At 39.3% G+C, this 26,623-nt stretch overlaps 1 protein-coding gene and 2 gene segments (V, D, J or C); all 3 read left to right on the forward strand.

Moving 5' to 3' along the window:
• Nucleotides 1-5,262, forward strand: part of LOC136628219 (Ig mu chain C region secreted form-like) — a 135,835-nt gene extending 130,573 nt beyond the window's left edge. The window contains 4 exon segments of the C gene segment in view: nt 1,180-1,488; nt 2,186-2,512; nt 3,477-3,800; nt 4,698-5,262. Coding sequence covers nt 1,257-1,488; nt 2,186-2,512; nt 3,477-3,800; nt 4,698-5,086 — 1,272 coding nt within the window.
• The window catches only part of LOC136628917 (Ig mu chain C region-like), a 392,658-nt gene that overhangs the window by 238,540 nt on the left and 127,495 nt on the right, over nt 1-26,623 (forward strand).
• The window catches only part of LOC136627200 (uncharacterized), a 60,053-nt gene continuing 58,199 nt past the window's right edge, over nt 24,770-26,623 (forward strand). The window contains exons 1-2 of the mRNA XM_066602131.1: nt 24,770-24,809; nt 25,409-25,672. Of these exons, the coding sequence (XP_066458228.1) occupies nt 24,770-24,809; nt 25,409-25,672 (304 nt within the window). The remainder of the gene's footprint in view (nt 24,810-25,408; nt 25,673-26,623) is intronic.

Here is a 26,623-nt window from a genome sequence, read left to right on the forward strand (position 1 = left end):
CATCTAGTCAATAAAATGTAATTGCACACATTAATACAAAGTACAATGGTGTGGCGAAGCTAAAGTAAAAAGGAGTATTAAATATGGCTGGTACTAAATTATCATGAATTTAAAAATGTACACAAATGGTATCTCACTGGTATAGACTTCTCTCCGTATATCTGCACCATTAGGATATGCATTTATTACTCTAAACAGCCACTTTGGTCTATGACAGGTATGGCTCTTTCTACAGTTAAACATACTGTACAGAGAAAAGAGTAATACATATCATAGCTCATTAAATCAACAAAGTGCACCTACATGGTATGACTATGAAAGTAGCTTGTAATGTAATAGTGTGTGTTTGTGAGAATTTACCTTCATATTTAGTTATATGTTCATTGTAAACCATACTGTTGCTCCATTTAGGTATGAAAACTGGGAAATTACAGGAGACTTTGGCCAGTTTAAGCCCATTAGGTCCAGTGATTTGAAATAGAATACTCTATAGGACTTCTGGAGAAATGTTGAATACCGCTCTCGGCCATCCCGAGCTGTCCCAGAGAATTGAATGGAGTAACAGCAGGCATTCTAGGCCAATGTTCTATTCAAATAACTCTTCGCTACAGGGGGGGCATTAAGGAGATGAGGGGGAACATGGAACCTCTATTCTCAAGATTGGTGAGGGTCCCAGAGATCAGACATTTCTAACCTATCCTGTGGATAGGTGATAAACATTGATTCTAGGATTACCCCTTTAACATGTGAATGTATAACTTCTCATCTGCTAAGACATGATACTACCTTGTGTTGTCTATATAGTGAAATAATGTCTTCTGACTATTATAATCACATAATTTATCCTGGAGAGTTACAAACCAGCAATCATCCACATTCTAGCATTTTAGGGGTTAGTTCTATATCATTTCTTAGTCATTTCAAGCCTTCATCTGGTGCAGTGTTTCTACTTCCATGCATACCATTATGTTACATGTTATTACTAACTGAATTGGAAATTTAATTTCAAATCTATTCTTGACTTTGTGGTTTCATCCTTAGCACTAACCTATAACTGTATCTCCTGATTTACAACTAACATGAACCGAAGCTCATATCATACCTTCTGCTCTTAGCTTTTGCTAAACTTTACTTCCTAACCAAGAATTCATTCCTTCCAACTTTTGCTTGTATTCTCAGCTGAAGAGAGGGCACCATCTCTCTTTCCCCTCTATCCTTGCGGCTTGTCTTCGGAATCCTCAGTCACTATTGGTTGCATGGCCAGAGATTTCCTTCCAGGAGCAATTAACTTCACCTGGACCGATAAGTCCAGCAACTACTTTGACAATGGCTTGAAGACATACAGACCAATCCTGCAGTCCAGTGGTACCTATATTGCCAGCTCACAAATCCAAGTAACGGGTGCGAGCTGGAAGAAGCCTGATCCATATTACTGTATGGCAAAACATTCAAAGAACTCCAAGACCGTAACACTTCAGTACAAAACAAGTAAGAATATTAAAGCTTTCTCAGTTTGTGACATTATACTGCTATTCATATGTTACTGTGGAAGAAAGAGTACTAAGTACAGGTTTCTACTTAAGGGTGTATAAACATTGGGCTGGTTTATCCCAGTGATCATTTTATGCAGCTCTTGGCCAGAAGTACAATCACAATGTGCAGTGCCTTGCAAATAACTACACAGCTATATAGTCTTTAAAGTTTAATGCCCCACAGCCAAAGAATGACTGGCATATGTTTCCCATAACTGATATCCATAATTGGGAGCAAAAGGGCAAAAACGGGGGCATGTCTCACATACTTGGAGATATGACCCCTCTCATGGCATTGCCTAGTATTACATAATATATAACTTCAAAATCCTATTATGGTCCCTAAACCAGCACACGCTGATGATGTGGCCCTTAGACCAAAAGAAAGTGTGTAAAGTTCCATAATAAGCTTTAACTTGGGGAAATATTTTATATGAGTAACAAAAAAACATCAAAATAATTTTAGTTAAAAAAATCTTTCAATTTTAAGACCAATGTAATGATTAAGGTATTAGCGCAGCGATATATCCATATTATCACTGTGCTGATGGGTATTTTCATCTGTAGTGTTGGTAATATTTGAATATGTAAAGAAATATGTGATAGCATTAATAACCGTGCATTAACAAATGTGCTGAATCTGTCAATTTTAGATAAAGAAAACTCAAAGCCAATAGTGACCATGCACGCTCCTGTAAAAGATGACGTGATTGAGAATGGTAATGCCACAATTGTGTGTGTCGCGGGTCATTATTACCCTAGCGATATCAAAATTAAATGGATGAAAAACCATGTGGCTACAACCCTCAACACCATGACTGAAACAGCCAATACGGATGCTGATGGAAAATATGTTATAAGCTCATATATCACAGTATCTAAGCAGGAATGGAACGAGAATACCGTATTGTCATGTGTGGTAGAACATTCTGCAACTGATTTTTTTGAAATCAAGAATTTGAGCAAATCCCAAGCTTGTGGTAAGTTGAATTAGAATTTATTATGTTCAAGCTCTTAGCAAAGATTATATACCTTTAGCCCCCTCCCCGACCAACCCACGTAAATCAATGGGCTGTTGGACTGGTTCTTGTTGCTGTAGCCCATTAATTTGTTTTATGCTTGATGGAAGTGTGCACTCCTGCACACAGGCCCATCGACCGAATCAGGTTGATCCTGTAGTATGAAAGGGCAGCTTCTAGGGAACTCCATAACAGCAATAATGGCATCCTTGTGCAGATGGGTCTTGGAGACATGCAGAGAAGACATGATATGTGTCATGTTTGTTCATATAGATTACAAGAAGCAGTGTTGTAATGTGCTTTTACCATTAGATCACTGTTAACCAGTGATCTGAATGTGGGGACAGCAGCAAACACAAGGATAATATGTTCTCTACAAAACCATGCCCCCATTATAGAAAAAGAGTAATTGCAGATAAATCTAAACGAGGGAGTTACATTTAGAACACAAAGATGGGTTTCAGTTTTTGCATGGTAAAAATGTCAGAATTATACAGCATACACATATATAACATTGCTATGCTTGGGAGAACTGGAGGATTAAAGTTTGGGGTAAATACATTTTATTGATCAAACTACCTTAAAAGGCAGCATGAGAAGATGAGGAAAAACTGTATTTTTTTCCAGCGTCTGACCATTTTCCCTAAAAAATATCTATAAAATGTGTAGATATCTGCCCCAATTTTAAATAATAGGAAAGCTTATGATGTTCCAAAAAAACATTTTGGGGTAGACTAAGAAACTAAAAAAAAATGCAGCATTCCAAAAAGTGAAATTTTACTCTTGGCATGAAGATCCAAAACACCCTTAGTCACAAAAGGGTTAAATTGCAATAGTATACTATGTAGTGATATGACAGTAACATTACTAAATATGATCTTCGACAAACTTCTTGTATTAAATTAAATATTCTTTACATTTGCAGAAGTATCAACTTCTCCAGGAGTTATCCAAGTTACTGCTGTTCCTCCATCATTTGAGACCATATACTTTAAAAAAAATGCACCGCTCACCTGCATAGTGTCCAACATGTTGACTCCAGATGGATTAGATGTCTCCTGGTATAAATCGGGGTCTGAAATCAAACTTGACACCAAACTTGAAAACCCTGTCTTCCAAGATAATTCATTTTCTGTCAAGGCCATAGCCACCGTGTGTCCTGAAGACTGGGATAAAGAGTCATATGAATGCATCGTGAAACATCCTGACCTGACTTCCCCAAAGAAAGTAACCTTGGTGAAAGAAAATGGTAAGTTTTATTATGACACAATGATCTTATCTGGTATATTGCAGTCCAAATGTACAAAAGACATTTTAATGAATCTGTTTATATGTATCTTAAGGCTATATGCATATGGCATTGCCACTGAATGATGCCACGTAGAGGCCCTGAGGGTCTGTATTGTGTAGGCGCTCTATGAGCTGGTTTACTGGGAGGTACCATATCCTACCCTACAAGTAATACATCTATGAAGAATAACTCCATAATGCGACACATGATAGAGCGTGACATGAAACAAAACCTTTGTGTGCTTCCTATGGATTTGTACAACTCCATTAAAAGACCGTATTCATGAGGCCTATAACATGATAGATTTCGATACTTTCGAAAGAATTTATTCGTTGCTGAACATTATTAATCTTCATACTATACAGGACCTTATATTTCAAGAGACACATAGGGGCCCTTTTATCAAAACAGCAACCAATCACAGCTCAGTAATTTAAAAAAAATGAGAGCTAACCTCTGATTAATGCTACGGACAACAAAGACAGTTCTTCTTTTGGGGTACTTTGACACATAGGGGAATTGATGTGCATTTTTGCAGCAGGAAATCCACACAAAAATCTGTATCAAATTCCACGACAAAAAGCGCATCAAAATTTGCACTTTTGACTGATAGCGCCTTTCAATTTCAAGGGTGAAATCTGCTGTGGTTCTGTCAAAATGCACACCAAATTGTGTAGATTTTGATGCAGCTTTTTTGTAGATCTGCACCAAAATCTCCTAAGTATGAACGTGCAGTTTTTTTAAAAATGTTTAGATAAATAATGCCAAACTTTGGCAACATTTAATATATCAAACATTTAATTACGTTACTCACAGAAGTAGTCTAAATAATCAATGTTTTTCATTTGTTTCCAGTCCAGGAATCTCAGACACCTACAGTTTTACTTTACCCACCACACCCAGATGAACTGAGTAAGAAAGAAACTCTTACGCTGACATGTCTTGCTAGGGGATTCGCTCCAAGAGATGCATTTTTCAAATGGGCAGACAGCGAACCCATAGACAATAGATATGTAGTAACTACCCCACCTATGGAGGAGGCTTATTCTAACGGCCAGAAAACCTACTTCATGTACAGCACACTGACTCTACCAAGTGTTGAGGACTGGAACTCTGGAAAAAGTTTTACCTGTGTGTTTGGTCATGAGTCATTACCACTTCAGATCACCCAGAAGACCGTTGACAAAACTACTGGTAATCCAAAAAACGTGAATGTATCCCTCGTCCTGTCTGATACCTGTTAATATTCCTTATAAAAAAGACCTGATAGCTCTGCCTCTTGTTATTCCCTATGTCATGTGTTGGTTGAGGAGGAGGAAGACGTGTCATCTTGTTGTTTGTTAGTCTTTGTTTTGTACATTAACTTCATTGAACTCTGCATATTGAAAACTAGAAATAAAAAAAAAATATATAAAATGTTTGTTTTTATGTCTGGAGTGTGTGCTGGTGTAGTTCCTGTCTGCTTAAGTAGAGCATCCACTAATACCTAGGTGCTTCCACTCTTCTACAAGGTGTCAATAAGCCTATGTGTGTTTTTTGGCTAAATTATCAGAGCATCGTATCTACGAATTAAGATACATGCAGTAATACATACCCATGATACATACAGACAGATATAAATATTAAACATGGGTCATGAAGGAAAAGTAGAGACCCCTATACATTTCTGTGATGGTAACTCACAAGTTGTTATGTCACTATAACTAAAGGAAAGCTTCAGAGGTGTAATACAGCCAAAGCAACAAATATAACCAAACCCAAAAGAAATTTGAACTGAAATAGAAAGGGTGAGTTTTATGCACAGATATGGGTTTTCGGATTAAAACTGCTTGATTTTTGGAAGTGTTCACTTCAAATCACGTTCTAAACAAATCTCTTTAGACTATGATTAAAATGTGACCGTTACAGTTTTCATATGAGAATTTGAAAAGACATTTCATATGGATTACACTTATAAATGTAATACACAAATTATCAACCAAATTGAATCACTAGAAAAGGCCAAAATTATAAAACTTGAAGACGCCTAAATGAGATATACATATATATTATGCAAGATTTAGCCAGTCATAGATAAGCTGATGCCATGGGAAACAATTAATTAATTACTGCTTGTATCATCGGTGGTTGGGGATGGATCAACACAGCCAATAAATCATGTAAATGTAGGAACAAACACATATAAACTATAGCAAAGTTTTAGGTGGGAACACAACATTGAATAGTATTGATATATATTCTCTAACAAAATGGATACAATGGATAATGGTAGGATGGTTGATTGATATGGTATACAAAAGTGATCACTTCACTGGTCTGTCCGGACCCCAAAAAAATATAATTTAAAGAGGCCATCTACACAGGCCTATCCTTCCATATGTATCATTACTATTCTGTATATTTCAGCTATATATCTAAGAAATACATACACACAGTATATTTGGCATGCCTCAATACTATCTTGCTAGCCAGTATATTGTGTACAGAGCCTCTTACATAGATACTCCTTAAGATACTCATGTTAAATATCATGCCCAATAGGCAACGGATGTGCCAATAATAACTATACTGTCTGACATTTTGTCCAAATACAGAATAAACAAAAATCAGTTTGTCTACTGAACAAACATTGCTGCTGTGTGACTTATTGACCCTAGACTTATAATAAAAATACACCATCTGCCTCTATTATAAATTGTGTTCACCCCTCTCCTGTCTTAAGAGTTTAACTTAAGCTCAAGATAACTGAGTTAGGCTGCTCTCACATAGGTGCTTGTCACTGTGTTTACCGCAGTGTTTCAAATGCACGGTAATCGCTGTATAACTCTCCCATTGATTTCATTGGGGCCTTGTAGACATGTGTTTGACCACGGCACTTTCCAACACCACAATTTTCGGGCCATGTTGGCTCTATTTTTTGGCATTTATCGCACCTCATCACCCATCCCAATGATAGGGACCGCTTAAAACACACTGTTGGCCGCAGAAACCTGTGGCCGAAAACGAAAGTAAAATCGCAGGGCTATGCCACGTCCACGTGTGAGACTCACTTAGGAGTATAACCCAGCAGATTTGATACCAGAAAATATACCCATGTTCATATTAACAAAAACCTTCAAAAACAGATAATAATGCCAAAGTTTTGTGCGTTCCTTGTTATATACTTTAGCCTAAAAATATACAAAAATATTAAATCTTTTATATGACTTTAAATAATGATATCACCCCAGACAAGACAGAGTACATGCATCCATGACACCTATCCTAATTGGCCAGATGTTAACCCGATGAGAAGTGAAGCTCAGTTTGTCTTCAGGACGATGTTGGCTTGGTGATAAAGCACCCAGGGTTTCTTATCACCAAAATTTACCATTTTTAAAGGGTATCACCAATTCCACCACTGGGTTTATCCCAGCCACTAGTACATACTGTTATTAGTGGCCTAAAATCTAATATAAGAGTTTACAAACTCACAAAGCTTATATTTATGTAAGTGGGCCTCTATTATTACCTTGGCCACTGTTGCCCATGTCAAATTCTGTTAGGTCTGCAGTACCAGTTTATCCATAGGTGTGTATTAATCTGTAGATGAACAAGCTTTTCTTGAGATGTGGGGCAATGAGTGACAAATATATGTACATACATGCATGCAGTGAATGTTTAGTGTACAGATCAGTCATTTCTCCCTTTATTTGTTTTATATACCCATGTCTGTCTGATTTGTATGCACTGACTGGTGTTAATATTTTTTTTTTATCACATCCCAACAGCCCATATAGTTTACATGCAGGATGAGGATGATGATAACCTGTGGACCACAGCCTCCACTTTCATAGTGCTCTTCCTTCTGAGTCTCTTCTACAGTGCTACAATAACTTTGTTCAAGGTGCGATTCATAGAAACTGGACAGTAGTAACTTCTCAGTTACATAAATTGTACATAAATTAAAACAAAACACTCTGGAGTAGCTATGAAAAGGGAAATATTAACCTTGGAGCTAGGCAAGTTTCTAGAACAAGAGGACTGCAGCTTTCTATAGAGTATTCATACCTCCAGTTCCAATGCTTTAAATGGAATTTTGAGATGATTTCAGTTGACCATAAATTATTCAATCGAGTTTGTGGCCAGCTTAAAACTATGGGACAAATATGTCCCTTGAACCTCAAAGGGTTAAGAGGATTGGGCATTCTATAGCTTTGGGACTTGGAGGAGATCCAAGTTCGCAGAAACTTAGTTTGCTCTTTTGATATGTATACATTGAAACCTTTTTGAAATAACCACCAGAAATGTATGGAAAAGTGATTTTCTGGGGAGTGATCTACTCAAAGAAGATGGCCAGCATGCACTATATACTGTATGGTGGAAGCGAAAATCTGTCACAGGAAATAAGGTCTGGATAAAGGCATTCCCTCTGCAGAGATTTCACAGTATATAGCATGCCAGAAGATCTCTTTTGAGTAGATATCCTTATATATGGATTAGTTTAACTTTGTGCAAAAACTAACCTAACAAAAGATATGATTTGCACCCCTGGCCCCGGTATAAATAGATACACGTGTCTCTGCCTAATAAAATAGTGAATCTCACTTCCCAGTGGATTCCTAGCAGCAATGTTGTCACTGTTCTGATTGTGGAGGGCCATATGAGCCATTGTTACTGGTGTCAAAGTCATAAAATATATGTAAATTATAAGCTTATTCTATGAAACAGAACTTTAAAAAGATACAATGAACTGTTGGGAACAAGACCTGATAATATATAGAAATTTGACGCCTTTTGTGTATCATTGAACCTATTATTAAAGAATAAGTAGTATGGCCCAAAGAGATCAAATATTTATCACCTATCCTGTAAATAGGCAATAAATGTGTTTGGCAGGGGAACCTAGAACACATCAACTTGACATCATTAAGGGATCATCTTAATTAGTCATTTTGGACATAGGTTGTCCAATTAATTTAGATTATTTAAAAAACATACCTTTCTCCACTCAAAAAAGTAAATATAGACCCTAACGTAGTGAGCTACAGCGTAGTTTATATGAAATATGTATTATTTGAGACTTCTAGCAATACTGACTAATGTAATTGGAGCTTCAAGATATGTAGAATTACTATCAATGATGAGCATGAGGGAGAAAATATTTATTGCGTATTCTTATAATTATTCGTTATTGTAATAGATAAGTATAGATGTGCCATTTCTTAACTCGTCTTTAAGCTCGACATATCACGAGATGCATCGCAAAGATGATAAACAAACATGGGAAAAACATGTATGTCTTGTCAGCTGCCAACTGTCAGCTATCTATCACATGTTAAAAATAAGGATAGTTTCGATGGAGCAAGATTGTGTTGTATTGGTATCATGACAAATTGAATAGTTTAGCACAATTCTAGAAAACTTAAGAGTGGCATATCTATAGATAGATTTAAGATAATATTACACAACAATAACAGTATACTTTTTTTATTCCCTTCTGTTTTTGTTTGTAGGTAAAATAACACCATTGAAACAATCATAAGCTCGGTTCCAGAAGATATTCTTAGCTCTGTGTTGCAATTCCATGTTAACCAGCACCTATTCACTCAGGTTATGTAAATACTTTCCTCTCCCAGCCTCTGTACAACACAGTATTGTTAATATTTCATTGTACTGTGCTTTTTGCTGTTACTGTAAATGTAATTATACAATGGCAATAAATAAATGTTATGTAAACACAAAAACGGCATTGCTTCCTTCTTTTCTTCTAAACGCTATGTGTAACTAACTTCTTTAAACTAACTTTAAACACTGCACTGGTTGAAGGTTATAGCGTAGGGGTAAGGTGTATTTGTGACTTCTTACTGTTAAAGGTTAATATCTTTACTATTTATTAAAATGAGCACAAAATATCACGTTTCTTTTTTAGGTATATGTTTTTTAAAAAAAAACTGTAGCTCTGAATGTGATTAATATTTTTCATTCTTATTTCCTTTAGGCACAATTTCCTACAGAAAACGTTTAAATGGATTGTGCCAAGAACACAATCCCTGTTCATATGCCCTGTTTAGACCTATGAACATCACAGAGTAGGGTCCTTCATCTGGAAACCCCCCTCTATGGCCCAAAATATAAATCATATATTTGTCCAGGATACAGACAGCCGTACCCAGGGCAATCAGCTTTTTGCCCCAGAACTCACATTCTGGAAGGAGTTGTGCGTCTTGCATCAAACTAAGGTAATAGTTGGATATGTACTAGCAACTAATAAATTACAAGTTTCCAAAAGATGGCAGGTAGCCTTTCTCACATCCTAAAATATAGGCTATATTAAATACAGAATAATACATTGAACTATCTATTAAAACAATCACTGTCAGCCTGTTATAAGATATTTTTAGATATTTCTCTGCTCCTAATGCTGAAAAGTAAAATTGGACATGTATCAGGACTAGACCATGGCTGCAGTCCAGGCTTAGCTCAATCGGAGGAAGAGAGAATGCCTAAATAATTGAAATTGAAACAACAACCACATCGACATGTTTCGCAGCTGACACAGCATCTTGAGCATAATGGTATGGCTTTAACACCCCCTGAAGGTGTCGAATTAGTAGTGAAACATGTCAAGGGGCTCTTGTCTCAATTTTAATTATCGATTATCTCCTAGCAATCGGTTAAGCGGAGCCAGAACTGCAGCTATGGTCTAGCTCTGATACAACCTCCAAATTCATTTTCCAGTATTAACAGCAAAGAAATGAATACCCAAAAATATCTTATAAGCGGTAGTCAGTGGCTGTTTTTAATAGTATAGTTTTTTTCAGTTTATTTTATTGTATTTAGCATAGTTTATGCTTTAGGTTGTGAAAAAGAGTATCTTCCATCTTCTGGTGATTTGTAATTTATGGGTTGTGTATCTGTGCACAACCCCTTTAGAGGACCTGTCATCACTTTTGAGATGTCTATTTTAGTAAATCATTACGTTCCCCATGAAATAACCCATCTGGAGCGTCTTTTCTTACCGTTCTGCATTCTGCTGTTCCTCTTTTATTCCTCCTTGCAATGTATGTATGAATTGACAACCTGGTGTTAAGAATTAGGGTTAGGGGGAACCTACAGACTCTGACATTATTCCATCAGTACTGACAGCATCAGACTGTGTAGAGGTACACTTTTTTGACTAGCTGAATGGTAATATCCAGTTGTCAATTTATACATTCATTTCTAGGAGGTATAATAGAGGAACACAATACACAGTTTCACATTTTAAAGCATGGCCGTCATGTTACCCTTCTCCTAATAATGAAGTATACCTATACATGTGTGCCTGAACGAGGAATGCAGCGGTACCTTTATTTTTTTCAACAAAAGCTCCCATCATGTGATCTCAACGTCAAAGTCCTGTCTGCAACACATGCAAATTAGCGGTGGACGTTCGGAGGGTCAATCCACCTCTGTAAGTGCTCTGGGCTTTCTCCCTGCCTCTTCAACTCAAACAGGCCCCTTTCTTTGCTGAATGATGTCCCCAGCTCTGCCCAACCAAACATGCATGAGCTGCACTGAGGGATTGGGCACATGCACATGGCATCATTCCTGCTTGAGAGGAAGTCACAGCGCATGCACCGAATCCCTCAGTGCAGCACAGTCGTATTTGGTGGAACTCATGACGTCTCCAGTGGGCAGAGCTGGAAACGTCATCCAACAAAGAAGGGGCATGTTTGAGTTAAAGGGGAAGGGAGCAAGCCTGGATGTTCCACTGCTAATTTGCATATAGCGCAGGAAGAACTTAGTTAGTGATATCTCAAGATGGGAGCCTAAGTTGGAAAAAATAAAGGAACCACTAGATTCCTCATTCAGACGCACTTCTAAGGGGTTAAGAGAAGTTGGGGGGCCTCAAGATAAACATTTGCACCCAGGCCCATGAGCCTTTAGCTACGTTCCTGCACACTTGCATAGTTGTACTGTGTTAATAGGACAAAAATAACATAACAGATTCCCTTTCACAATATACAGTTCTAAGAAAATATGCTCCTGAATTATTTTATGGATGATACAAGTATTAAAAAGACAAGTCAGAAGAGCGGGCAGGTCCTCAATAATAGCATTGTACATCACTATTTACCATACATGGTCTATGTTTCTTAGAATAGAGCATCTAAAATGTGACATTTTTTAGAATTACGCATGCACAGAACGGCTTGAAAGAACAATAAACATGGAAAACTTGCAAAAAGCAGTAAATATCCCAGCAATTCCTTCCTCCATCGCCTCCTTTCCTTTGATCTTATGTCATATTACAATTAAGACAGAGAAATATATAGGGTGGACCACAGAAAAGTAGCACCATACTTTTATGAAAGCTGTCTGAAGTAAAATCTGTCTTTGTTGCCCAGAAATAACCAATCACAGCAAAGCTTTCATTCTATCTCAGTAGTATAAGAAATGAAAGCTGCGCTCTGATTGGTTATGGGCAACAAAGACAGATTTTTTTTTAAACTTCTCCTGCTCCTGCCCTGGCTGACCCTCACTACACAGGCAAACAGGATTATGAACCCTTTTTGGGACCCACAAATTGCTTGTATAGTTTACACACCAGCCAAACTGATGAAAGGGTTATCCTCGAAACGCGTTTTTTATAAGCTGATCATGTACTTTATTAAATAAAAGGAGACGTTTTCCACACCTTTGGTCTCTTCCTACTTGCTTTAACCTGGAGTGTTGTGCCTTCTATACTGCAGGTTTTTAGTCCTATTCGCTCACTCTATCACGCCCACCCAGGTGGTGCGTCATCTGGTCAGGCAGCACCTCCACTATTGAAGTTACTACTCCACTCTCTTCACCACTTATGTAGTATCATTGTTCACAACAAACATGACTGTATGGGTTTTGCTCCACCCCTCTCTTTCCACCTCGTCCAGATTTGTTTTTTAGACAGCTTTCAAAGTGTGGTATCAGGCTACTTTTCCATGGTCCATCCTGAAATCCTATGTGTCACTGCAGCTCAAACATGTCTCACCTCCTTCTTCCTGTGTCTCACTGTAGGGCAATTAGCTGCAGCAGGAGCCTACCCCCTCTGCCCTGTTCTCAGTAGGAAATGAAAGATTAAGGCGCGTCCCTTCAAACAGCGACATGCTGAAGATCTAAGAACATGTTCTTATCTGCAGATCCAGTCTATTTCTATTGTTAGGCTCCATTCTTGGAGCCGAACAACAAAAATACCTAACTGCCAGATTCGAACATTGTCAAAGGGAACCCACTGTCTATAATGGAGGCAGTCCAGCATTTTAGCTGTGCTTAAAATTCATCAGTAAGCCAAAGAGAAGATAGCACAGACCACATGCTGTGTTAGCTGTCCATGGTGTTGAATTCTCCACGGGAGCTCTAATTACATCGTATTCAGCAGAGAGTCCGTGGCAGCCCTGTGGCAGAACAATGGACCTGAATGCAGAGAACACACCACCTGCTGTTCTCTGCATACAGCTCCGGAGGCTCATTTACACGCAAATGAAGCTGATAAGCTGCTAATTGACATTAGTGTCTACTGGTAATTTATGCAAAACAATTGCTAAAAACTTATTTTTTTAATTACTATCTTTGCGTGTAAACGGGCCTTTAGGAGATCTAAAAGATTTCTACAAGATTTTGCTTGAAGAACATACAGAAAATCTTGTAGACTGACAAAAATCTTGTTGACTGCTTGCTTTTTGGATGCATTTATACATGGTGGATTTGCTGAAAATATTTCACAGAAGAAAATCCGTAGCAAATCCACAACACTGATTTTGGTTCAGATCTGCAGGAGATTTCAGTCCTTTAATGGATGCTGATTTTGATGTGATTTTGATGCGGATATTTTCCACTGCAAAAAAGGAGCAGTGCATCCAAGATTTGTGAACATACCCTTAACATGCATTCACAGGAACTTGTATTCCTTTAATTGGTATGTAGGGCTTTACAGACAATTTTGTTATTTAGGCTTTAATGTATCTATATTAAAAATATGAAGCATTTTCCATTTAGTCTTGGTTAAGAATATTATACCATTTCATGTATACAGCCCATTTGCGGTACTATGAATATTGTGGTTACAGATAACAAAACCTCAGGGCTCATTCCCATCTGCTTCTGGTTCTGTTTGAAGCCTCCATTGCAGATTCTTTTAGGCTGGCTGCACATGGCCGGGTCAGATTCCACATGCAGGAGCCTGCACAGGAATCCGACTCTGTGCCCAGCCAGCAACGGCATCTACCTGACTTTTCTTTCTTCTTTCTGTACGGAGGATTGTCCGCACAGCGAGCCATTGGACATGCGCAGTACAGTTTTTCCTTCAAATCATGGCTTTCCCTGCGTCATCGCTTGGCGATGATGCAACATCCGTGACCTTTCCATATTGGAGGAGCCATGGGTCGGATGCAATTCGAATCCGCCCATGTGCAGCCGGACAAAATTTGCAACATAAAATAGTGGTGCATACAGTGCTTTTTTCTATTAAAAACCCGAAAACTCAAAGGAAAACCCAATGAACTCCATTGTAGTCAGTGGGGTCCAGCATATGTCAGGTCTGGCACAACAGTTAATTTCCTTGTTCTCTCCTAAAATGGAGACGGTGGTGTGAACCATCCTTTAGCTGTAAGCTGACTAAGCACTATAATCACTAATTATATAATAATCTTTCTGTTGGGAAAATGAACATACAATACATAGATTGCATTTACAGATTTGTTATTAGTTTTAGTATAATTCTACAGTTCAGTTATATAAAGATACTAGCTGATATACCCGACTTCGCCCGAGTTAATTTGGTACTGGTGTTTATCTAGTGTTCACACGGAAAATCTTATGAAGTTACTTTAGAGATATGGGGAAAAAATATGTTCACCATTTTGCATAGTTCTCTGCGTTACCCAGGAAACACCACGGGGAGGTAACCATGCGACGTTTCCTTTATATACAAATGACATCAGGAAGTGAGAGAATTAGATTCCGTACGTAAAATTTGGACGCTAATTCTTTTGCGATTAGAATTGAATAATCAAGTTTGGTCCCATTAACTTTTCCTATTTATGACATAATAATCAATGATCGCGCCAAATTTCAAGTGGGAGAATTAGATTCCGTACATAAAATTTGGAAGCTAATTCTTTTGCGCTTAGAATTGAATAATCAAGTTTGGACCCATTAACGTTTTTTATTTATGACATAATCAATGTTAGTGCCAAATTTTAAGTTTCTATGACATCAGGAAGTGAATTAGATTACGTCCGTAAAATTTGGACACTAGTTCTTTTGCGCTAGAATTGAATAATCGAGTTGGGACACATTAACTTTTCCTATTTTGGACATAATCTATGCTCTTGCCAAATTTCATGTTTCTATGGCATCGGGAAGTTGGAGAATTAGTGGCCAGTCAGTCAGTGAGTCAGTGAGTCAGTGAGTCAGTCAGTGAGGGCTTTCGTCTTTATATATATAGATATTGTAGAGTTCCTGTGATCAAAAATATTAAAGTTATTTGATATTTATATGTCACTTGCTTTTGAACAATCATTTCTTCAAATTATAATATTCCATTTCATAAGCAGCAGTAAGTAGTTCATGAACTTGTAGGTAGACCTATATAGTTATTTGCTACAACAAGGCCCATTTAGTAATCCTGTTTAAACGGGATTTCTGTGACAAGACAAAAATTAAATGGACATGGAATGATGGGAAAAAAATATCAGTTGTACTCATCTTGTTAAATGGTGGTTGGTCAAGTGCAGGAGCAAAGTCCCTGCCATTCCAATTTCGGCTTTAATGTGTCCTTCATTGTGAGTGTAGCCACTCAGTCAATTGCTGGCTTTAACAGTGAAGTGTTCTTCAGCGAATATAATGCTACTAAGCCTGTGATTGACTGAGTGGTCACATGTACAATAAATGGCACATGACTGCTGCACCACAATGGTGGAGTCCCAAGCTCCTGTACTGGACTGCAGGCCATTTAAAGGGGTACTGGACAACCCTGCTTTAATGGAGCTCTAGGGGTAAAATAACAAACTGAAACATACTTACCCCTGCGCATCACCTCTCATCCTCCTCGCATCAGTGCTCACATCCTGAGTGCCCTGATGCTAGGAGTTCAAGAACGTGACACTGCAGCCTCTCATTGGCTGCAGTGATCACCACCTGAGATTCTTTGATGGCTGCTATCTAAACAACCACTGGGATCACAGTAGGGTTGCAGTGCTAGATCCTGGCAGCTGCGAAGGGGTAAGTGTGTTTCAGCTTCTTTTTTAACCCTTACAGCCCTATTAAAGCAAGGTTGTCTGGTGACCAGACAATCCCTTGAAGGGGATGAGTATAGTCCCAGAAAATCACATTAATATTTAGACAGCCTAAACTGTCTAAAGACAGTCTGTAAATGCAGTCTGTAAATGCACCGATACTAGACAGTCTGTAAATTACTAGACAGTCTGTAAATGCACCAATTGTATCACTATGGTTTATACTGGATGATAAAAGTGACACATCTTTGGATACTTTTGACTGCAACTTTAGATCACCTATTAGTTGGCTTAATCATTGGCAATATTTCTTGCCAAAATTTGGTGCATGTTATCCATTTAAGCCATGCCCATTTTCTACTAAACCACACCTTTTTTTCACTAAACCACGCTTCATATAGAATACTGGTCCATTTAGCTTAGTAAATTTCTCACGATGTATCTAAAATAAAACTGAAGGGATTTGCATACAATTTTAAGTAAAACTAGCCCTTCCTTTTATGCACACGGGCCCTACTGTACTTAGACCTATATATTTCCTTGGTTATAAACTACAAATAAACTCTATCCATAGTCTGATCCTGCAGTCATGTATTACTCAATTCTTTCTGCCCCTCCTACTGTCAGTAGGTTCGCAAAAAGCAGTGACTCTGGATGAGACTCAAGTTGTGTTTTATTTCCAATGTGTAATAAGACCTGTAAGATTTATAGGTCTGAGTAGGAGCTGTAAACAAAAATGAAGAACTGGTTCAAGACTATATACAAAATGCTTTGTTTTAAGTTTGTTTTTTTTTCTTTAAATACATTGCATGAGTTAAAAAGAAGTCTGAAAAGGTCTAAATACACATTAACTCCTGACCTAAGGTTGGGACATCGAAAACCAATACATCGAAATATCGATATATCGCTAATGCTTTGGTGATACTCTTAATGGATATTGTTATGTCCGATATATCGGTAACATCGATAGTTTAAGGCAATATAATATCGATTTTTGTAAAGAAGAAACGTGTCTTGTGGTTCGGTGACCATATTTTCTTTCTTTACATTTTGCCCTTTCCTTCGTGTTGTACAGGATGTAGTTTTGCTCTCGGCACTGATGAACTTATAAACATGTTCTAGAAACTTTTGGAAAGTTTTGCTCCAGGCAAAACGACTCTCAGAAAAAATGGGGTCTGAGGCCCCTTATCCACATGCGATTGTTCATGGCGTTAGATGCAGGCTCTGAATGCTTGCGTCTAATGCAATGGCTGTGCAAAATGCTTTCTAAGTGAAAGCATTTCCACATGCAGATGGAGGGCTGCGCTGAACGCACGAAGGTCACGTCCAGAAAAGAAGACGCGACATGTCATGCATTCAGCGTCTAACGCGAATGCAATGCCCATAGAAAAGATAGGAGACCCATCTAACGCAATTACAATTGCATTCAGGGCACTGCGTTCGCGTTACCAGGCCCTGCATTGTTTACAAGTTGCCATGGAGACCGTTGGTCCCTCAGCGGCAACTTGAAAAAATGCAGGGCATGTAGGCATTACGTCAACCCTACTCAAATTTGTACCAGCTTGGTAGAAAATATCTTTCTGTAGTTGCTACTTCGGTTCCTGCAGAAAGAATGTTTTCAAAAACTGGTGAAATGATGTCTCCTTGAAGGAGCCTTTTGAAGGGAGAGCATGCGAGCAAATTAATATTTCTTGACTCATTAAATAACGATTATTGGGGCCAATGATAAAACTTTTTTTCATATTCCTGATTTTAATTAGATGTTTCATCTGTAATTTTTTATTTTCATTTGTAACTTTAATATATTTTCATGTTATTAATAGTTAGAAGTTAATACATTCAACAGTTTAAAGTTTTAAAAGAAAACTATAATTTTTTTGCTGATTGATTTGCTTTATTAACCCTGGACCTGTTTTATTTTTATACAGCATTTAAAAAAGTCGATATATCAAAATATCAATAGTTTTCCACCAATATTTTGCAATAATCGATAGTTTGTTCAGCGATAGTCGATACTATCGACTATCGATATTTTTGTGTCGATGTCCCAACCTTATCCTGACCCCAGCTTCTAAAATGGATTAGTATCATATTAAGTAGATCATTGGTTGATAGCAATTAAAATGTAAATATCAAATAGCTTTTATTATAAAGCAGGACAGAAACACTGCATTTTTATGTAAATAAACTGTAAGGCTAGTTCCAGATAAGCATAAAAAACATGTCTGTAAATCAAATCCATATTACGGACGTGTTTCAAAAGACACTGCATCCTTATTATTTTCTACAGTATTGAGCAAATAATCATCTATGTAATATGTTATGACTGCAAATGTTCGTCTTGACTAGAAGGAGGGAGAAGAAGTTTTACATTTAAGAGCCAAAAAACCAAACAGAAGCGAGTGTGTGAGCTGAGTGTGTGTGCTGTATTTTAAGTGCGTGCTGTTTCTTAAACATGTGCATTGCTGAGTGAATCTTTCCCTATGCTATTTCTAATTATTTATTTGAGATTAAGCTTATAGATTGTAGATATATTGTGTTTTTTTCCTAGAAGTTAAATACATTGTGGTGAAGGAATATATTGGAGAGTTATATTATTAAACATTGTGGTATTTAAAAGCACATATAGTTTGCTTGTGGGTTTTAAGGTCCATTGCTTTGCACAGGTGATTAATTAAGGGCAGGATTACATAATCAAGATGTGATAAATTGCATCTGTGGAACTTCCTGTGTCCTTTCCAAACAGAGGAGGAGCAGAATTGTTACAGCTAAAAACTATATTAAGCAAACATAAGTGAGTGGGCGAGCTGAGTTAAGGCCCATTTACACGAGCCATTTTAGCGATAATCATTGCATCTGAATGTGCTCCCATCGTACACTTTTTGTGCACTGCTAGCTGATCGTTAAATTCAGTCCAAACTAAAAATCATCCTTCAGCCTTATCAGCAGTTCTTCACGGGTAGTGTTGATAGCATTGTTTCCCGCTGGAGAACAAAAGATCTGAAAGCAGATAAGAGCCCTCGGGCTATTAACTGCTTTCAGCTAAGGCTTCATTTGCACACTTAATTGCTCTTAAGTAGCTGAGTAGCAACTTAATAGTTTATGCAAATTGAACGCTCAAAGTTGTCACTCAAACTGTTGTTTGAGCAATCTTTGAGCGATCATCGGCTCATGTAAATGGGCCTGAAGTATACTGTTTCTTTAGTATGTGCCTTGCCATTAGTAACTTTAGATTCATGGACTTTAAAAGAGTCACTTGTATTTTTTTTTACTGTTTATCTGTTTTAATTTTTGCATATAATATTTTTATCTTATCTATCTGTACACTCTCCATTTAGAATGTGCTCCATAATTGACAATGCCATCCAGTGTACATTGTGTGCCATGTATGCAGTCCTAGAACAGCCGTTCAATTAATTATCCACAAGATAAACCAATAGGCAGGAGAAAACGCTCCCATATTGACCTATAGTTAGCATTGGCCAAAGAATTTTTTGCTTAACAAAAACACAGTAAAAACACTGGGGGAAACATCAGAAAATGCTGCGTTTTTCTAAAAATGCTGTGTTTAAAACCACCCTAATCATACTTTCTGTGAAGCTGTTGTTGTAAAAGCAGTGGTAAAACTACAAGATTTATGGGAGATCCAGAATTATTTTACAGAGAAAGCAAGTATTTGCTACAACAAGTATAGCAGAAGAGCTGATAGATTCCTTCAGTGAGGTCTCTCAGAATGGGTAGATGCTGTCCTCAAACTACTGGTAAAAAAAAAACTATCAACCATAGGTCCACTCTCCAATGACCTTTGGTGAAGACGTGCATCTTCAATTCACTGGTACCATCATGGGCAGTAAAAAGGCACCGCAATATGCCAACCTATTAATGGCAAACTAAAGACAACACAGTGCGCAATATACATTTTCTGATCAAAGTCTATGCAAAAAGTGCATATTAGGAGAGGAATGTTTTATCAACAGTACAACATAATGTCAGCAGCAACGCATGCCACTGCTAAATGTGCCAACAATCAACTATTCACTGCATTGTGCCCACCCACTCCAAGCCACAGGCAGCAGGAGTAACAGGGTGAATGGTGCGGCAAGGACCTGATAGCTCCGGGATTCACAATTACACTCAACTGGAGGTGCACTTAGCCCTTCTACTACCTCAAACAAATTGTAAAATGATGTGGCCTTGAAGAGAGAGAAGCACATCCTTGGTGTCTTAAGGCAAGGAAGGGGTTAATAGGCAGAACTCAGGTGGTCTAGATCAGAGAGAGTTAAAGGGCACATCTATGATAACCTGGTGAAGTGAGGGATTAGCAGGGTATCTTTGGTAATCTAGGGGAGGGAAATTCTAGCTGCATCTTAGATATATCCCCCAGTTAGCCCCTTCCCTCCCGAAGCAATACCCCTGTATTAAGGGAACAAAATGCAACAACCAGAATGCTCAAGTCTTTATGAGATATCAGAGAACATTACAGGAAGAGAATATCAGAAATGCAGGTCCCAGAATATTCAGGCTGTTATGTTAGAAGACATCACAGGGAGGGGTACAAGAGCAAAGAACTACAACTCCCAGTGTGTTCTTTCTGTCATGGGATGTCAGAGGATATTATATGGAGTGGTATAAAATGAGAAAACTAGAACTCTCTGGCTCTCACACTATAGAAAAAAGAACACACTAAATCCATCAATTTTCTACTTTTTTCTTCTTCACAGGAAGCTCAGCCCCTTCATGTCACATGATCCTCACTAATGGTCCTTCAGCGCCACACAGGAGAGCTGACAAATTTTGTATATTAAACCACCCAGGAAAACCGAATGTTCTTCTATATTCCACCACACAGAAGAACTGACAGATTTCCTATACTAGACAACACAGCTTAACAGATTACTTGTCCATAGTACACCATGGTATTAGTGTATCTTGATGCCACCGGAAGCTAGGGATTTGACAGCAGGAACGCCCCTCTCACACCTGCAGCTCCCAATAGGGTCAAGCCGTAAAGGTCCTAGCAGAACAGTGTGCATAGATTTGTCCCACCACTGCTGTAGTCCTAGGCTGAGGGTTACTATACTTCTTAGACTTACATTAAAAGCTGTAAATGCTGCGATGCTACCGCAGTAACATTGCAGCATTTGCATGTCATTATGTAAGGCTAAGAAGTATAGCCACCCTCAGACTAGGGCTGCAGCACTGGGACAAATCTATGCAGATGCTGCAGCCTGTGTGCTCCGTCCCGCCCGCTATTAGTGCTATGCTTGCTATGCAGGCAGCCGCTCACCTCTCCATTCCGGACGGCATTTGTGGCATGCCTGCTCAATGCCCGCCCGCTGACCTCTCCATCCTGACCGCCGCTTCATGCCTCTGTCATGGCCGACACCTGTCATCTCTGGTCCGCCGGCCACATCAATGGTTGGTGATGGGCGCTTGCGGAAAACCACTGTGACTTCTGTACAGTCAGGGGGGAGGCGGGGTCCGCGTCTTCGGATGCCGGGTAAGGCACTTGGTCCGCCGGCCACTCTATAGCTTTGTATCACTCTTTTGTGGCCTTGCAGGACCTGCAGGCCAATACACTGTGCAGCCAATCAGCATCAGGGGGCATCAACCCCTGTCAATCTTGGTTCCACCAGAAATTCCTGGTGGCGTCAAGATACACTAATACCTTACACCGCACAGGAGAGTTGACAGATTCTCTGCATTACACAACACAGGACAGCTGATAGATTCTTAATATTTACACCACACAGGAGAACTAACAGATCCTTTTTACTACACCACACAGCAGAGCTGACAGATCCTCTATACTATACCACACAAGACAGCCGACAGATCCTTCATACTACACCATACATAGTAACTGACAGATCCTCTATACTACACCACACAGAACTGATAGATCCTCTATACTATACCACACAGGATAGCTAACAGATCCCCTGCATTTCATCACACATGAGAGCTGACAGATCCTCTATACTACACCACCAAGCAGAGCTGACAGATCCTCTATACTACACCCCACAGCAGAGCTGACAGATCCTCTCTACTACACCACACAGCAGAGCTTACAGATCCTCGTTTCTACACCATACAGGACAGCCAACAAATCCTCCATACTATACCATACATAGTTCTTGACAGATCCTCTATACTACACCACACAAGACAGCTGACAGATCTTCCATACTACACCGTACATAGTAACTGACCGATCCTCTATACTACATGAAACAGGAGAACTAATAGATCCTCTATACTATACCACACAGGATAGCTTATAGATTCTCGATACTACACCACACAGGAGAGCTGACAGATCCCCTGCATTACATCACACATGACAGCTAATATATTCTCATTACTACACCACACAGCAGAGCTGACAGGTCCTCTATACTACACCACCCTGCAGAGCTGACAGATCTTCTATACTACACCACACAGCAGAAATGACAGATCCGCTCTACTACACCACACAGGACAGCCAACAGATCCTCTATACTACACCCCACAGCAGAGCTGACAGATCCTCTATACTACACCACACAGGACAGCCAACAGATCTTCTATACTTTACCACACAGGAGAGCTGACAGATCCTCCATACTACACCGTACAGGAAAGCTGATAGATCTTCTATACTACACTACACAGGGCAGCTGTCAGATGCTCTATACTACACCACATAGAATAACTGACAGATCCTCTATACTACACCACACAGGACAGTTGTCAGATCCTCTATACTATGCCACAAAGGACAGCTAACAGATCCCCAATACTACACCACGCAGGACAGCTGACATATCCTCTATACTACATCAGGAAGATCGAGCAGCATGGTAAAAAAATAAAATAAAAATCCTCTATACCACACCACACAGGACAGCTGACAGATCCTCTATATACTACCCCACCCAGAATAACTGACAGATCTTCTATACTACACCACACAGGAGAACTGATAGATCCCCAATACTACACCACCATACTATATCTAAAAATACCTGCCAGGGTAAAAAAAAAAGGGGTGTAGTTTGGGGATGTAGCATTGGGTAATGGCTTAACACATGTGATTTTACTTCTGTTTTTCCTACCGGAAATGTACAAATAAATTGTAAACTCGCTAATACCATTCCTATATTACAGTATCATGCTCTAAGGCCCCTTCTACTAAGGTAGCAGCTGCCAATGTTTCTTGCGTTGCGTTGCTAGCAAGTCCCATAATGATTAGCCAGCCACAGAAACACCCTAGATCGGTACTCTTGCCCTTGGTGTTGTTATGAAAATGCAGGGCTATTTCAGAGGCTACTGAAGACCTATCATGGGCAAACACAAAACCCATGGGGCCTCACAGTGAAACATGGGATTGAACCCTACCAGGCCCCTCTCCCCCCCCCCCCCCCCCCTCAAAAAAAGTTCTCTATTTAAGACAGTCACCACATAGTAGTCAGATAGTAGTTCTACATAGTAGTGATAGTGATTACAGTGCAGTTACCTCCAGTGATCACAGATGATGTCTTCTCCAATAGGCATTGTTCACTTTCCTGTTTCTCCTTTACCTTGGCCATGAAGATCTCACATTACCCCTCAGTACCCCCAATAGTACTAGTTTCACATCTTGAGGTGACACACAGTAACTAAGCACTCTTCTGTAGCCTCACAGTTACAGTGCCATTTCTTAGTAATGGTGTCCCTATGCAGCCTTTTTTTAGTAATAGAGTCTCTTATGTGGCTCCACATAGTAATAGTGTCCCCTTCTGTAGCCTTACAGCCCCACTTGGGTATCATGGCCCCTTCTGTGACTCACTTTCATATTTATTTCTCCTCTCATTGCCCCCATACCACCACCAGCACCAACAACAACACTTTGATATAGTTTCCTGCTCTGTCTCCCTTTCCCTTAGATATAGGTCACTGCTCACCAATTTTTGGCAACAGTAGGTATTACAACTACACACAAGACTGCTGCAGCTGGAGGTTGCTCTGATCTGCAATACACACCCAACTTAAACCACCAATCTCCTGTATACACTGTGCTCGGGGGAAGGAGTTAGCTATGTAGTGCAGATCTGAGAGACCTCCCGCTGTAGCAGTGTACTGCTGCTAGAGGTTTGCAAAGTCAAATAAAGGTTGCCAGCCAAAGGACCATAATAATAACTTAATCATATTATTTAAGTTAAGTTATTAAATTAACATTACCAGTAAAAAATAAATATCAGCAATGGCCTCTGGACTTAGATACTGGCCAGGGGACAACCAATGTCATGTAGCAGAACAGGCAGTTATTCTACACCATACCATACAGGAGACCAGACTGCTACATCACACAGGGTAGCTGGCAGATCTTCTATACTACACTATATAAGAGGACAGATCCTGTACACACCACACAGGAGAACAGACAGGTTGTCTTTAAGTGTGAATGGTGACTAAAGGTTAAAAAGTACTTTGTTAACTTCTCAGCTAAATATTTTAAACCCATGTTCTGCGCATTGGGGGACATTTATTACCTAGCCTAAATTCTGGCATAGAAAAGACACAAATTTTCACATAAGGCCCACTTGCACAACAATTTTGCGATTTTCCTTCCACCTTGCCACTTCTGAAAACCAGACAGAGCTTATTGGGAAAAATTTTTGTATAACTTACGTTACAAAACCGTCATAAATTATGCCAGAAATGTATGCCGGATCGGGATCAGATGTACATTTCCTTCAAGGTACAGGGAAGGGCTGGGAATGCACTGAATACATGAAGCCTCTTCTTCGTGCATTCAGGGCACTGTGCGCTGGGGGGAATCTTACTAAGTCCGGCACAGGAAATACCAGACTTAGTAAATTTCCCCCAATGATTTTCTTTGGGAACTAATTTCAGGTCTGTAGCAGCATTTCTGGACCTTTCATATCATTAAGGTGAATGAGTGACATGTTAGTTTATAAACTATCGGCTTACTTACATCACAGTGCCATCCTTAGCCTCTATAATTTAGGGTTTGGCTCCAGATACCAACGGAAACAGCTGATTTTGCTGGGGGAAGCCACAGCTCGCCAGACACACAGGACATTCACAGGACCGGCTGTTCATGTAACATATGGATGATCTTATTCCGCCATATTAGGAGCCATTACTTATTAGCAGGTCGCTGCTCTGGTTCATATAGGGGAGTCCTAAGTGAGTCCCTAAAATAATCCCAGGTGATCAACTCTGTCAATATATCTATACTACTTTTATGCGTTATGTAACAATTTCTGCTTATATCAAAAGCTACTTACAAAATATCTTGGACCTTGTTAATTAGTACTTTATTTTATCTTATAGAGGTGGAAACAAAGGATATACTCCTGCCGTTGAGTCCATGCTGCAGTGAAATCCAGGATAAACAAGACATTCTTGTTGGATGTCTTCTTAAAGATTCTTTGAAAACTCCAAGCATAAGTTTGAAAGGAGAAGCTAGAAAAGATGCAAAAACTGTAGCTTTCACAAGTAATAGGACATCGCTTACCTTTCTAAGAGTCACCAAAGCAACCTGGGAGCAAAATACACTTACCTGCTCTGCTAATGAAGAACAGAAAAATATCAAAAGTATGTTTATTAATCAGGATATAAGCGGAATGTGTGCCGATCATCTGTCTGTCTCTCTGTCCTTCTATCCTACGATTACCCAAATAATGCTTCTTATATTATCACAAAAATAATCAAATATATTACAAAATTCTCCTATTTACAAAATATGCAAAGATTACGAAGACATAATCATTAACGCTTAGGGGCTCAGTCACACGGGCGTTTTAATGTGCTTTGTTCAGCTCTTAAAAAAAAATAGCACTAGATAGAACCAATACTTTTCAATAGCAGCAGTCACATGTGCAAATTTTACATGCGGAAAAACGCCTGCAGCGAAAATTATAGAACACCGGTTCGCAAAACGCATGTAACTGTGGCAAACCAGTGTTTTGTGTATGTGAAACCCCTGAATGCTGTCACATCCAGGGGTTTCACCTTGAGCTCAATGAGGCCGGCGGCAGCAGCGCCGACCCTATTGAGAACATATAGTGAAGATTGCATCCTCTGCCACAGCTGACACAGCTGTGGCAGAGGATAGCGATGTTCTCCCATTGAATTCAATGGAGCCAGCAATACTGCCCATTAAATTCAATGGGAGAACATCGCAACCCTCTGCCACAGTGTTTAGTGACAATGGGACTGTCTGCAGAGATGAAGCAATCCACTGCCACAGCAGTCACAGTTGTAGCAGAGGATTGCAATGTTCTCTGTATGTCAGTGGGGCCATTGCAGCTGCCGCCGGCCCCATTGACCACAGGCGAAACCCCTGGATGTGATAGCATCCAGGGGGTTCACATTCAGCTGCGTTTTTTTCCGCTGTGACGCCCACTTCGGTCACCAAATTTTTGAACGCATCAGTTATGCACACAAAAATTTGTGTGGCAAAACCCCGAGTGACCGAGGGTTTTGCCGAAGGCTGGGTTCACATGGAACTGAAATCATGCAGAAATCTTGCGGAATGACCACACA

The sequence above is a fragment of the Eleutherodactylus coqui genome, chromosome 5 (genome assembly GCF_035609145.1).
Source record: "Eleutherodactylus coqui strain aEleCoq1 chromosome 5, aEleCoq1.hap1, whole genome shotgun sequence".
Taxonomy (NCBI): domain Eukaryota; kingdom Metazoa; phylum Chordata; class Amphibia; order Anura; family Eleutherodactylidae; genus Eleutherodactylus; species Eleutherodactylus coqui.